The 14,531-nt window shown below is 48.3% G+C and overlaps 2 protein-coding genes across 18 annotated transcripts in view; one reads left to right on the top strand and one right to left on the bottom strand.

Annotated features, from left to right (window-relative positions):
• Positions 1–6,450, top strand: part of MYH11 (myosin heavy chain 11) — a 154,395-nt gene extending 147,945 nt beyond the window's left edge. For 4 of the 6 annotated variants that reach the window (XM_055099356.2, XM_055099355.2, XM_055099360.2 and 1 more), the window contains one exon: positions 6,227–6,450. In XM_055099356.2, coding sequence (XP_054955331.1) covers positions 6,227–6,359 — 133 coding nt within the window. In that variant the 3' untranslated portion in view covers positions 6,360–6,450. Of the gene's footprint in view, positions 1–1,513; positions 1,553–6,226 lie in introns of all 6 variants that reach the window. The other 2 variants (XM_055099358.2, XM_055099357.2) reach the window with 1 other exon arrangement.
• NDE1 (nudE neurodevelopment protein 1) overlaps positions 1–14,531 on the bottom strand; it is an 81,202-nt gene that overhangs the window by 14,026 nt on the left and 52,645 nt on the right. For 6 of the 12 annotated variants that reach the window (XM_008965504.6, XM_055099397.2, XM_034951180.3 and 3 more), the window contains 2 exons: positions 13,484–13,635; positions 8,423–10,615 (listed from right to left, as the gene is read on the bottom strand). In XM_008965504.6, the coding sequence (XP_008963752.3) occupies positions 10,522–10,615; positions 13,484–13,635 (246 nt within the window). In that variant the 3' untranslated portion in view covers positions 8,423–10,521. Of the gene's footprint in view, positions 1–8,422; positions 10,748–12,781; positions 13,636–14,531 lie in introns of those variants that run through there. The other 6 variants (XM_008965480.5, XM_063598418.1, XM_034951179.3 and 3 more) reach the window with 5 other exon arrangements.

Raw genomic sequence — 14,531 nt, 5'->3', positions numbered from 1 at the left:
GGCAAGGTTTCACCATACTGGCTGGGATGGTCTCGATCTCCTGACCTCGTGATCCACCTGCCTCGGTCTCCCAAAGTGCTGGGGTTACAGGCGTGAGCCACCATGCCCAGTCGGCCCAGTGATTCTTTAGCACACACTGGACACCTCCTGTGGGTTCTGCCCCAGACACTTGAGCCTTCTTGGGCAGCCAAGGGCAGAGTGGAACAAAAAGACCATTTCTGCCAGTTCCGACACGAATACACACATAATGCAGGTGGAAGGTCTGTCCTGCCTTCTGCATCTTTTGGGTGCACAAAAACATAAAATCAGGCACTAGAGCCCTGAGGGAGGTTGGTAAGCATGCCTGGCTCCTCAGCCAAGAAGGAACTGCAGTGCGAGTTTCACCAAGTTCTATCAGCCAGAAGCATCTCGACACAAGCCCTCTCTAAAGCCAGACCCACTTACCTACCACTGGCTACACTGCCAGTTACCTCCGGCAAGAGCTGTACAAGGCCTCCACTTCTCCTCTCTTGCTAGAGGCCCGAAAGCTAATGAAGAGCAAGTAATCATAAACCAAGGGACAGGCGGCTGCAGGTTCCTTGCCTGGGACTTCTTGGCTTCTGTTCCAACACTGATTTTTCAAACTAGCTTGCTCAAATGCTTTTCCCTGAACCAGTATGCAATCATGGGATTTATAGGAGGTTCTTAAAAGTAGCTCTAAAGGACAGACATTTTCCTTTCCATTTAAAAAACTGAGCCGGGTGCAGTGGCTCACACCTGTAATCCCAGCTCTTTGGGAGGCCGAGGTGGGTGGATCACTTGAGGTCAGGAGTTCGAGACCAGCATGGCCAACATGGTGAAACTCTGTCTCTACTAAAAATATGAAAATTAGCCAGCCATGGTGGTGCATGCCTGTAATCCCAGCTACTCGGGAGGCTGAGGCAGGAGAATCGCTTGAACCCGGGAGGTGGAGGTTGCAGTGAGCAGAGATAGATCATGCCAGTGCACTCCATCCTGGGTGACAGAGTATCAAAAAACTGCTTATCCTTTCATCTACCAGCCTCACCAAATGCTCTTGGCGTCAGGTGATTCACTGCAACGTTGACTTAAGGGTGCTTTTAATGCCAGGTGCGGTGGTTCATGCCTGTAATCCCAAATCCCAGCACCTTGGGAGGCCAAGGCAGGAAGATCATTGACATCAGGAGTTGGAGACAAGCCTGACCAACATAGTGCAACCCCATCTGTACTAAAAATACAAAAATTAGCCAAGCACGTGGGGCATGCCTGTAATCCCAGCTACTCGGGAGGCTGAGACAAGGGGATCACTTGAATCCAGGACGTAGAGGTTGCAGTGAGCCAAGATTGCACCCCTGCACTCCAGCCTGGGTGACAGAGTGAGACTCCATCTCAAAATAAAAAAGAGTGCCTTTAATTATTAAATCGAAGCAAATGTCTTTAACAATTAAGAATATACTTAACCGGGCTCCTCCTTGTTTGCTGATGGTAACCTCCGGGGATTCTCTCTCTGTTTCAGAGGGCCCCCCCCACAGGAAACTTCGCAGTGATGCACCAGGTATCATGCCTTCAGCTTCGCAGCTATGTGTTGTCTCAGTATCCATTTCTTTTCTGCCCAATGCGCCCCTCTGCCCACCCCAATTTTTAAACCCTTGCACATTTCCACGAGATTCTTGCAAAATCTGAAGGCTTGGATATCTTTGTGCAAAGCTTTCATTGAAACCAAGATCAGGATGAGAAATAGACCTCATCTCTTGACCCACTGTCCTTCCTGCCTCTGGGCAGCACATGTGACGTGACACCCAACAGTGTGCGCCCTTATCACTGCATCTTGACAAGATGGCAGAGGCTGTGTGTGTGGCTTGGATTTTTCTTCCTTTCATGCCAAAAGCCACTCTTACGCGGTTAGGGTACTCAGCAGTGCTGTCCTCCCTTGTCCAGTGAAGACACTGCACTGAATGAATATGACAGTTCCACTATCTGGGCACATTCCTGGAGAACGTACTTGGCTTCTAGTTGGCTGGTCTGGGTCACAAGTCAGAGATCACAAAGTTCACAGTAACTGCGGCGCGGCAACCAGTCCTCCCATGATTCAGCTTTCACAGGCTTGTCTGCGAAGGAAATGAGCTCACTGCGATGTCTGACAAATGCCGGGGGCTGCACGTGGCTTGAGTGATGTCTAGCTACAAACTGCATTTTCAGCACACGGGGTGGAAGCTGACCACCGCAAAGCCAAGCACAGTCCTGGCAGAGCCTTTTCTGGAGGCTTCACGGGCATGTACATGTTCAGGGACTGGGGAATGGATACCCAAGACTCAGGGATGCACACAGGGCCCTTCCCAAGAAAGCATGAAGAGGTCTCTGCTGCTCTGGGATTTTGCTTTTTTTTTTTTTTTTTGAGACGGAGTCTCGCTCTGGAGTGCAATGGCGCAATCTTGGCTCACCGCAACCTTCACCTCCTGGGTTCAAGCGATTCTCCTACCTCAGCCTTCTGAGTAGCTGGGATTACAGGCTCCCGCCACCTCGCCCAGCTAATTTTTGTATTTTTATTAGAGACAGGATATCACCATGTTGGCCAGGCTGGTCTCAAACTCCTGACTTCAGGTGATCCACGCGCCTTGGCCTCCCCAAATGCTGGGATTACAAGCATGACCAACTTTTCAGAGGTGAAGTTAGGCCATGTGGATCTGACTTCACCTCATGGAGAGGCCAAACCAACCCTCATTTGTGTCCATCTTCGTTTTTGGAGAATCTCAGCTTTGCTGTCACTACCAAAATACTTAAAGCGCAAGGTGAGGTCTTGTTAAGAGCCAGTTTTGTGGGGGAGCAGATGAGTTTCTAGGACACTTCAAGCAGCTCTCCTACCAGCTGATTGGGATCATAGGATAAGCCAAATTCCAGTGTGGGCTGAAGTGCAGAACCCACTGGTCAGTGGGAAACTGAGTCCTTGCAAACTAGCAGGTACTTACACTCAAGATGATTCCCGAGGCCTTGGATAAGCTGAGTCCACGAAAAGAATCCAAATGCTAGGCCAGGCACAGTGGGTCATGCCTATAATCCCAGCACTTTGGGAGGCCGAGGCGGGCAGATAACTTGAGGTCAGGACCAGCCTGGCCAACATGGTAAAACCCCGTCTCTCCTAAAAATACAAAAATTAGCCAGGAGTGGTGGCATGTCTGTAGTCCCAGTTACTTGGAAGGCTGAGGCAGGAGAATCGCTTGAACCTGGGAGGCAGAGGCTGCAGTGAGCCAAGATCACGCCACTGCACTCCAGCCTGGGCAACACAGCGAGACTCTATTTCAAAAAAAAATTCCAGATTCTCCAGGATCAGACCCTTTAAGAAAACCTTTAGGGGGGGTCTCTTAGTTCCTGTAACAGGTATAGTTGGTGTCAACCTTGGTCTAGGATTTGAAACCAGTTCCAAGAAAAGCACTTCAGCCAAAACAGAGTATCTTGCAGGCTGACAGCCAAGCAAGGAGCTTCAACAGCCCAGGGCACAATGTATTTCTTAGGTCAAGGGAGCAAATTTATCCATTAAGCTTTTCCAGTTAGCAAATAGACTCTTCCAAGAGCCAAAAAGAGAGTGCCTAGAGCACTGATGTGGAGGTTAGGGACTACTTCCCAGCTCATCAGATTTTTTTTTTGTTTTTTTTTTTTTGGAGACAGTCTTGCTGTTTCCCAGGCTGGAGTGCAGTGGCGCAACGTTGGCTCACTGCAGCCTTCACCTCCTGGGTTCAAGCAATTCTCCTGCCTCAGCCTCCTGAGTGACTGGGATTCCAGGCGCCCGCCACCACGCACGGCTAATTTTGTATTTTTAGTAGAGACGGGGTTTCACCATGTTGGCCAGGATGGCCTCGAACAACTGACCTCACGAGTGATCTGCCCACCTCGGCCTCCCCAGTTGCTGGGATTACAGGCATGAGTCGCAGCAACCGGCCAACCCATCAGGGTTTGAACCTGGAGTTAAAACTGTGACGAAGAGAGCTGTGTGGGGAGCGTACAGGGAACAGTCAAACTGCTGCTCCTCTGCGCTGAATTTGAGCATCCTTCTGAGTCAAGCGCTTGGAAAACAGTGCTAAAAAAGAAAAAGACTTAAGGCTCACGTCTAGAGAGAGAAGGATGGAGAGTTCTCTAGTAGGGCTGCAAGTCCAGAAGCTTCTCTGTCAAGCTGGGCTAGGAGTGTTTACTTTGGAGTGGCTGCAGCCTTAAGTATTTATTCCTGATCGCTGCACTGTGGGAAGTCCCATCCTTTATAGCCAGGTGGGCTTTCCCAGCCGGGCTCTCTCCCATCCTCTGTCAATAAAAGGGTCATTTGGGAATTCCTCTTCTCAGTGATCATGAATCTCTGGGCCTTGATTTTTTTTTTTTTTTTTTTTGAGACGGAGTCTCGCCCTGTCGCCTAGGCTGGAGTGCAGTGGCCACATCTCGGCTCACTGCAAGCTCCGCCTCCTGGGTTCATGTCATTCTCCTGCCTCAGCCTCCCTCCCGAGTAGCTGGGACTACAGGCACCCGCCAGCACGCCCGGCTAATTTTTTGTATTTTTAGTAGAGACACGGGTTCACCATGTTAGCCAGGATGGTCTCGATCTCCTGACCTCATGATCCGCCCGCCTCAGCCTCCCAAAGTGCTGGGATTACAGATGTAAGCCACCATGCCCAGCTGAGTTGTTCCTTTTGACTAAAGAATTGGTCACTGAGTTGTGTTCATCCTTATGGCTTCTTGTCCAACCCTTGCGTGGCGAGCAAAAGTCTGCTCTCTTCTTTGATGTCCTAAAATAAGACCTGTCTTCCGATTCAGGTCAAACAGGGCCAGATGGCCAGAGCCCAACATGATTATTTGTTGCGGTTGCTGAAAAGAGTTAAGTGTTTCTTCTGAACGGTGAAGGCTGGCAGCAGGCAGATCTGATTTTTCCTTCTTCTGCCCACTCTCTTCCTCCTACCCAAAGTCTCCCCTCACGTGACCAGCCCTTCCTGTGAAGTCGAGGTGATAAACTCAAGAGAGAACCAGCGCAGAGAGGAGATGGCAGCATTAAGGAGAGACCAGGGGTGTCCTACTGGCTGGAGCTAAAATCCACCTCAGAGGCCAGGTGCACTGGCACACACCTGTAATCCCAACACTTTGAGAGGCTAAGACAGGTGGATCGTTTGAGGCCAGGAGTTCAAGACCAGCCTGGGTCACATGGTCCCATCTCTGCTAAAAATACAAAAATTAGCCAGGCGTGGCAGTGTGCACGTGCATGTAGTCCCAGCTACTCAATACTGAGGCTCAAGGACTGCTGGAACTCAGGAGGCAGAGGTGGCAGTGAGCCAAGATCATGCCACTGCACTCCAGCCTGGGTGACAGAGACTCTTAAATTTTTTTTTTAAATCCACCTTGAAGGCCAGGTGTGGTGGCCCATGCCTGTAATGCCAGCGCTTTGGGAGGCCAAGGTAGGAGAATTGCTTGAGCTCAGGAGTTCCAGACCAGCCTGGGCAACAATATCAAGACCTCATCTCAATTTAATAAAATAATCCACCTTGGATTAACACGTATAATTTCCTTTTCTAGTATTCATTGGGCACCTGTTTTATGCCATGTGCGGTATGTTCCACGATCAGCAAAACAGATGCAGCAGTCCCTGCAGTGGGGAAAACTCAGTCCATGAACATTCACACCAGCAGGGGGTGCTGTCTCGCCTTTTAACCAGGGAGCCCCTCTGTGTCCCTCTCAAGGCTGCCCTTGTCCATTTCACCTTCTTCCAATTCAAATCTTGAAAACTCACCTCTAAGGCGAATGGGGGTGAGGAGATACAAAAGAAAAACAGTATGTTCTCTCTTCAACTCTGCCCCATGGGCTATGAATAAAGTCAGAAGACAAAATCCCCTACTTGGTTTTTGGCGTTTTTTTCCTATTCTAAATCAAAGACCACAGCAGACCAGAATCCTGTGGCTTCTGAAATGACCAAGCCTGACATATTGAAAAGCAGATCGTCTTGCTTTGAAAAACCTTCTCCACCCACCCCTGCAACCAATTTCAGCTGATTAAATTCAATCACTCATGCCTTAAGACTGGCAATGATTTGTTGACTTCAACTTGAATATCTGCATCTTATTTGTGCCGTGTGTGTTTTCTGCCATAAAAAAATTTATATTACAATAGGACTATAGCTACAAGTTTAAAATAGATTTATAAAAAATCTATCCCAACCATGAAGATTTCTTTGCTAAATAATGCGTTTTCTTACAACCCACAGGCGAGGAAACGAGACCTCTTTCGTTCCTTCTAGAAGGTCTGGAGGACGTAGAGTTATTGAAAATGCAGATGGTTCTGAGGAGGAAACGGATACTCGAGACGCAGACTTCAATGGAACCAAGGCCAGTGAATAAGCAACTTTCTACAGTTTTGCACCACGGCAAGAAAACCAAAAACCAAAACAAACAAACAAAAAAAAAACAACAACCCAGAACAAAGCAAAACCCAGCAGACTGTACTTAGCATTGTCTAAATCCATTCTCAAATTCCAAATATCACAGACACCCCTCACACAAGGAATATAAAAACCACCACCCTCCAGGGCAACGTAGTAAAACCTCATCTATACAAGAATTTAAAAATAAGCTGGGCGTGGTGGTACACACCTGTGGTCCCAGCTACTAGGGAGGCTGAGCCAGGAAGAACGCTCCAGCCCAGGACTTCAAGGCTGCAATGAGCTATAATTGCATCATTGCACTCCAGCCTGGGCAACAGAGACCCTGTCTCAACCACCACCACCACCCCCCCCACTACCCCTGTATTCAAGGTAAAAATTGAAGTTTGTATGATGTAAGAGATGAGAAAAACCCAACAGGAAACACAGACACATCCTCCAGTTCTATCAATGGATTGTGCAGACACTGAGTTTTTAGAAAAACATATCCACGGTAACCGGTCCCTGGCAATTCTGTTTACATGAAATGGGGAGAAAGTCACCGAAATGGGTGCCGCCGGCCCCCACTCCCAATTCATTCCCTAACCTGCAAACCTTTCCAACTTCTCACGTCAGGCCTTTGAGAATTCTTTCCCCCTCTCCTGGTTTCCACACCTCAGACACGCACAGTTCACCAAGTGCCTTCTGTAGTCACATGAATTGAAAAGGAGACGCTGCTCCCACGGAGGGGAGCAGGAATGCTGCACTGTTTACACCCTGACTGTGCTTAAAAACACTTTCACTAATAAACGGTTATAAATCACAATGTCGTTGGCTTTTCTGTTGAGCTGTTTTCTATAGAGGAAAAGGAGTTGGGGAAGGCTGGGTTTTGCTTCATCGTCCCAAAGATTCTCTGAAGTCAGGGTTAACGTCACGAATGCAGAAACTGAGGCCTAGAGAGGTGAAATCAATTGCCTACAACCCCACAGCCAGCCAGAGAGCAGAGCAGAGATGCAAAGTGAGACTGTCTAAGGGAGTTACTGGGCCGCTCAGCAGGGAGGGCAGGGGAGAGAAATAGGGTGATGTGTGGTCTAAGGGCCACTGCCCCCTGCCCTCGAACATGACTGGGAAGAACATCTTGACTCATCAAAACCAGTATCTTAAGAAAAATACAGGATTTCCTTGATTTTTTGAGTTAAAACACAAGGTCTTGTCCAATGAGTCAGCAAACACTTTCCACAAAACGTCAGATGGTGGCTGGGTACAGTGGCTCACACCTGGAATCCCAGCACTTTGGGAGGCTGAGATGGGAAAATCACTTGAGGCCAGGAGTTGGAGGCCAGCCTAGCCGAGAGAGACCCCCGTCTCTATAAAAAAAGGTGTTTTTGTTGTTGTTGTTAGTAAGCCAGGCAGGATAGTGCACACCTGTACTCCCAACCTCTTGGAAGGCTAAGGCAGGAGGATCATGTGAGCCAGGAGTTCCAGGCTGCAGTGAGCTATGATCACGCCACTGCACTGCAGCCTAGGTAACAGTAACACCTTGTCTCTCACACCACCACCACCACCCACCCAGCCAGATAGTATTTTAGCCTTTACAGGCTACATATGGTCTTGCCGAATATTCATCTTCTTTAAAACAACCCTTAAAAACATAATAAATCATTCTTAGAGTAAGGGCCATAAAAACAAGCTGTAGGCCCTGTCCTTCTTTCAGCTTGAGTGTTTTAGACAGACATGCCTGCAAAGGCCCTGTTCAACACAAACGATGCCGTATACCACCAACTCCATGGGATCAGACAGATTTGGGAGACAGGAAACATGGAAACAAAGGACTCCATCTTGTGACCAGATGCTAATATGCCTTGAATGACGCACAAACACATCCCGGATACATTTCTAAAAACCTGGCTTGAATAGAAATTTTTAAAAAGATTTTTTCATATTTTTTAACTTGGTTAAAAAAAGTTTTTCACCACTCTGTGGGAAAACATTAAAGTATAAACATACAAAGCCTCTTTGACCAGAAGCCCAACAAGTTCAACATTCATTTCTCTTGATTTTATTGATCTTTTAAAAAAATAAAAGGACATCTTCTGTGGATACAGGTTAGGATGTTTCTAGGGTAAGAAACCCACCATCGCAGCGTAATTCTCTGCGGAATTTCAGTAGCACTTGGAAAGTTGTTTTCAACCTGAAATTTTTGCTGTTCTTCCAGAAAATAACTTAGTAACAAAATGAAGGCCGTGAAGCTGCAGGCACACTCCAGAAATTAGTGTGTTCTTTTAACTTGTGTCCCAAAGAGACAGCAGTTCCTAACATGCAGTGATGAGTGGACACACCGTGGTGCGTTGGAAATCCCACGTTCACGTCTTTGACAAGGAAGCCTCCTACAATGATCTTGTGCTTTAATTTTACTTGATGGTCACCCTGGTTACTTCATTATGCCTTTGAATGAAGTCCTGTTCTTAGTGGCTGCATTACCAAGGCCATCTTGCCCCAAAGATCCCTCAGGGTCCTGAGGCAGAATTCCCCCCACCCCACCAGGGGACTCAGGAAAATGAATGATCACAGTTTGCCAAAAGAGGTCAGATTTCCCACTGACGCTGGTTGGTCTGGAAAATTACTCTGAAAACTCGAACGCACCTCTAGGAATCTCAATGAGAAGCTAAGAAGCAGGCTACAGTCTCAGAGGTTTATGACACCTTTTTTTTTTTTTTGGAGACGGAGTCTCACTCTGTTGCCCAGGCTGGAGTACAGTAGCGCGATCTTGGCTCACTGCACCCTCCGCCTCCCGGGTCCAAGCAACTCTCCTGCCTCAACATCTGGAGTAGCTGGAATTACAGGCACGCACCACTGCACCCAGCTAATTTTTTGTATTTTTAGTAGAGATGGGGTTTCACCATGTTGGCCAGGCTGGTCTTGAACTCCTGACCTCAGGTAATCCACCCGCCTCAGCCTCCCAAAGTCTTAGGATTACCGGCCTGAGCCACCGTGCCCGGCCTATTCCACAGTTTTTAAAAAGGCATGTGACCGTTAAGTTCTCTGTTCTTAGACATGATTTCAGTACACCACAAAGCACTGGGAGATTTTGTTCTGGAAGACGATTCCACCTGGTTGGGAGTTGGGGGGAAGAGCCTCTGAGAGAAGCTCCATCCCACATTTACGGAGACTTGGGACATTAAAAACACCTGTCAAGACCAATCAGGGGCCAGGCACGGTGGCTCAGGCCTGTAATTCCAGCACTCGGGGAGGCTGAGGCGGGAGGATCACTTGAGGCCAGGAGTTCAAGACCAGCATGGCCAACATGGTGAAACCCCGTTTCTCACTAAAAATACAAAATTAGTGGGTGTAGTGGCACACTCCTGTAGTCCCAGCTACTTGGGAAGCTGAGATAAGAGAATCGCTTGAACCTAGGAGGCGGAGGCTGCAGTGAGCCGAAATTGCACCACTACACTCCAGCCTAGACAAGACAGGGCAAGAGCATGACTCTGTCTCAAAAAAGAAAAGAAAAAAAAAAAAAAAAAAGACCAATCAGGACTCCGCTTGGGTTAGTGCAACACAATGGGGCATGGGAACGATGGCTCATGCTTGAAATCCCAGCATTCTGGGAGGCCGAGATGGGAGGATCACTTGAGGCCAGGAGTTCAAGACCACACTGGGCAACATGGCAAAACCCCGTCTCTATTAAAAATACAAAAAATTCAGCCAGGTGTGGTGGTGGGTGCCTGTAATCCCAGCTACCTGGAAGACTCAGGAACAAGAACCATTTGAACCCAGGAGGCGGAGGTTGCAGTGAGCTGAGATCACACCACCACACTCCAGCCTGGGTGACAGAGCGAGACTCTATCTCAAAAACAACACGGTAGCCTCATCACCGACAACTTAGAGCCCTTCCCAGACAGCCCCTTTTGTCCCTCTTTGCAATGCACACGGTGGCAGGCAAGGATGAAAAGACATTTCCCAGGGACAAACCCCAGAGCACAGGTGATGGCCTCGGTCATTGGCTTGGGCCGCAAAGCTAACTAACTATGGTGACTGCTCTTATTTCTCAAACTAACTTAAAAAAAAAACCAAGTGTAAAAAGACGACAAAAGGTAACGACTTCCGCACCAACACCAAGACCTTCAGCTTCCGTGGTTTTCCTAAAGCAACATCTTGACTACCCCCTGGGCTGACGGCAGCGGCGATGAAGACATGTGTGAAGGCGGCTTCCCAAATTCCAGGCGCTTCCCCAACCTTCAGACAGAGCAAACCAAATTAAGCTGACATAACAGCTGTGACAAACTGGCTAGCACCGGGGCCCACAGAGTTATAAGGGTGAACATCAAGAGTCAGGAGCAGGGTCTCACAGGGTCTCAATTTTCTCTCCTGTGAAATGAAGAAGAGGACACTGGCTACCTGGCTCTCAGATTCCAAGGTCACACAAAACGCCCAGTCTCAGACCCACTAGAAAAATCCATCTCTTACCTATTGTTTGTTTGTTTTACAGCCTACGCAACATAGTGAGACCCTGTCTCTACGAAAAATGCAAACAAAAATTAGCTGGGTGTGGTGGCCTGCGTGTGTAGTCCCAGCTACTTGGTAGGCTGAGGTGGGAGGATCGCTGGAGCCCAGGAGGCGGAGGTTGCAGTGAGCCGAGATCACACCACCGCAGTATATCCTGGGTGACAGAGTGAGACCCTGTCTCCAAAAAAAAAAAAAAAAAAAAGGCCAGGCATGATTGCTCACGCTTGTAACCCCCAGCACTTGGGAGGCCAAGGTGGGAAGATCGCCTGGAAAATTAATCTGAAAACTCACCTCTAGAAATCTCAATGAGAAGCAGACTACAGTCTCAGAGGTGTATTCTCAAACTCAAAGCCAGGAGGTTTGAGACCAGTCTGGGCAACATAGCAAGACTGTTTCTATAAAATATAAAAAAAATTAGCCAGGGGTGGTGGTGTGCACCTGTAGCCCCGGCTACTTGGGAGGCTGAGGCAGGAAGATGGCTTGAGCCCAGGAAGACGAGGCTGCAGTGAGCTATGGTCGCACCACTGCACTCCAGCCTGGGTGACACAGCAAAACCCTGTCTCGCAGAAAGAAAAAAAACAAAAATTAATTTTTTTTTTTTTCTTGAGAAAGAGTCTCACTCTGTTGCCCAGAGTGGAGTGCAGTGGTACAATCTTGGCTCACTGCAACCTCCACCTCCTGGGTTCAAGTGATTCTTGTGCCTCAGCCACCCAAGCAGCTGGGACTACAGGCATCCGCCACCATGCCCGGCTAATTTTCGTATTTTTAGTATAGATAGGGTTTCACCATGTTGCCCAGTTTGGTCTTGTGAACTCCTGGCCTCAAGTGATCCACCCACTTCTGCCTCCCAAAGTGCTGGGATTATAGGTGTGAGCCACGTCACTGCACCTGGCCTAAAAATCCACGTGTAAAGGTCTCAAAGTTATGTGCATGCCATGGAAAATATTCTTAATTTCCTGTCACGTGTCTGCTACAAACCCATCAAATTCCTACGGCTTGGGGCCCAGAGAGATGGTAGTCACACACCTTGCAGAATTCCTGAATCTGAAAGCTGCCCCTTTTTTTTCTGAGACAAGGTCTTGCTTCATCGCCCAGGCTGGAGTGCAGTGGCTGGGAACACGGCTCACTGCGGCCTCAACCTCCAGAGCTCAATTGATCCGCTGCCCTCAGCCTCCCAAAGTGCTGGGATTACAAGTGTGAACCACTGCGCCTGGCCCTGATTTTCTTTAGGCAAAAAAATTAATGACACTGTTAGAGATCAGATCTGCACTGTCCCATCGGGTGGCTGGTTTCAGGAACATAGTCTGGGCTAGAAGTTAGTGCCAGTTTCTCAAAGGTTCTACAGATTTAAAAAGAAAAAAAAGGGCTGGTTGCAGTGGCTCACGCCTGTAATCCCAGCACTTTGAGAGGCCGAGGTGGGTGGATCACAATGTCACGAGATCAAGACCATCCTAACACAGTGAAACCCCGTCTCGACTAAAAATACAAAAAATTAGCTGGGCATGGTGGCACACGCCTGTAATCCCAGCTACTCAGGAGGCTGAGGCAGGAGAATTGCTTGGACCTGGGAGGCAGAGGTTGCAGTGAGCTGAGATCGTGCCACTACACTCCAGCCTAGGCGACAGAGCAAGACGTCTCAAAAAAAAAAAAAAAAAAAAAAAACACTTCAGGGGAAGCAGAGCCATGATTGATGCTCAATTCCCCAAATAAGGGCTTTATTTTTATTTAACTAATTAATTAACTTTTTGATATGGAGTCTTGCTCTGTCACCCAGGCTGCTGTGCAGAGGCACAATTTTGGCTCACTGCAATCTCTGCCTCCAGGGTTCAAGTGATTCTCCTTCCTCAGCCTCCTGAGTAGCTGGGACTATAGGCACATGCTACCATGCCTGGCTCATTTTTCTATTTTTTTTGGTGGAGATGGGGTTTTACCAATGTTGCCCAGACTGGTTTTGAACTCCTGACCTCAAGTGATCCACCTGCCTTGGCCTCCCAGACTGCTGGGATTACAGGCGAGCGTCACCACACCTGGCCCAAATAAGGGCTTTATACAGGACATTCTCACAGTGTAACCGTGAGTAGCAGCTGTACAATCAAATGATAAAAATGACCTTCTTGGCCAGGCATGGTAGCCCACACCTGTCGTCGCAGCACTTTGGGAGGATGAAGGGTGAAGATCGCTTGAAGCTCAGAGTTTGAGACCAAACTCGGCAACATGGCAAAACCTGTCTCTAGAAAAAACACAAAAAATTAGCCGAGCACGGTGACACGCACCTGTACTCCCAGCTACTCGGGGGACTGAGGTGGGAGGATCGTTTGAGCTGGGAGGCAGAGGGTGAGCCATGATCCTGCCATCGTATTCTAGCCTAGGTGACAGAGTGAGACCCTGTCTCACAAAACAAGACCCTCTCTCTAGCCCTTTGTTCAAGCCACAAGACACCACCTAATGCTGCCTGCAGGGAGCAGAGGAGAGGATAAGGTTTGCTGAAATAATCCTATAATTTAAAAAGACACATGGCTGTGGGCTGGGGGCGAGTGTCTCTTGCCTGGGGCAGGCGGGTTCTCCCCGCCAGCGAGAGGTTTATTAGAAGGTACTGACCCCTTATCACCCAAAGACACGCTGGTGCTGCTTGGCCGTCTCTCACCGCCATCTCTGTTCTTGCTGCTCCGCCCAGAGGCTGGGCCACCTGTTCGGTTTGGGGACTGATCGTACACGAGGTTCCGGCAGGAAGCGAGTTTGGACTCCAGTGCCTGGACAGAAATACACTTTTATCTCTCAAGTTATAGGCAAGGACTATTCTGTCTTAACAGAGCCTGTACAGAAGAACGAACCCCAGACAGTGGTTCTCAAACTGTTGTGCACTGGAATTCCAAGGTGGGACCCCAAGAGGAATCCAACGTATATGCCAGTCTCAGCACCAAGCACCTTAAGTATTTGGGAGCTGGCTGGGCACCATGGCTCACACCTATAATCCCAGCACTCTGGGAGGCCAAGGCAGGAGGATGGCTTGACGTCAGGAGTTTGAGACCAGCCTGGGCCACAAAGTAAGATCCCATCTCAGTTATTTTTATTTTTTTTACTTTTTTAGACGCTGTGTCACCCAGGCTGGAGTGCACTGGTGAGATCACAGCTCACTGCAGCCTCAACCTCCCAGGCTCAACCAATCCCTCCCACCTCAGCCTCCTGAGCAGCTGGGATTATAGGCATCCGCAATCATGCCCAGTTAATAAAAAAAATTTTTAATGCAAAAAATTTTTTTTAATTACAAAAAATTTTTAAAAATGTTTGGGAGCTGCCTGGAAAAAGATCACGGCTCACTGCAGCCTCGACCTCCCAGGCTCAAGCAATCCTTCCACCTCAGCCTCCTGAATAGCTAGGACTATGCACAATCATGCTTGGCTTAAAAAAAAAAAAAAAATTCTTTTTTAATTACAAAAAATTTTTTTAAGTGGGAGCTTTCTGGAAAAACCACTAACCTACCAATTATCCAACTCCGCTTGTAGGAAGTAGGAAATCCACTTCTGGAATCCTTCACCCTTTGGTTTACCTTGTTAAACCTCTGCAGAATGGCAGGAAGTTTGATAAGGACTTAGTCTGGCTACAACAGACCCTGAGGAAACCAAAAGGACACTGACAGCACCCCAGG

Source organism: Pan paniscus, chromosome 18 (assembly GCF_029289425.2).
Source record: "Pan paniscus chromosome 18, NHGRI_mPanPan1-v2.0_pri, whole genome shotgun sequence".
Classification (NCBI taxonomy): Eukaryota; Metazoa; Chordata; class Mammalia; order Primates; family Hominidae; genus Pan; species Pan paniscus.
This window is presented reverse-complemented; position numbering and strand designations above follow the sequence as displayed.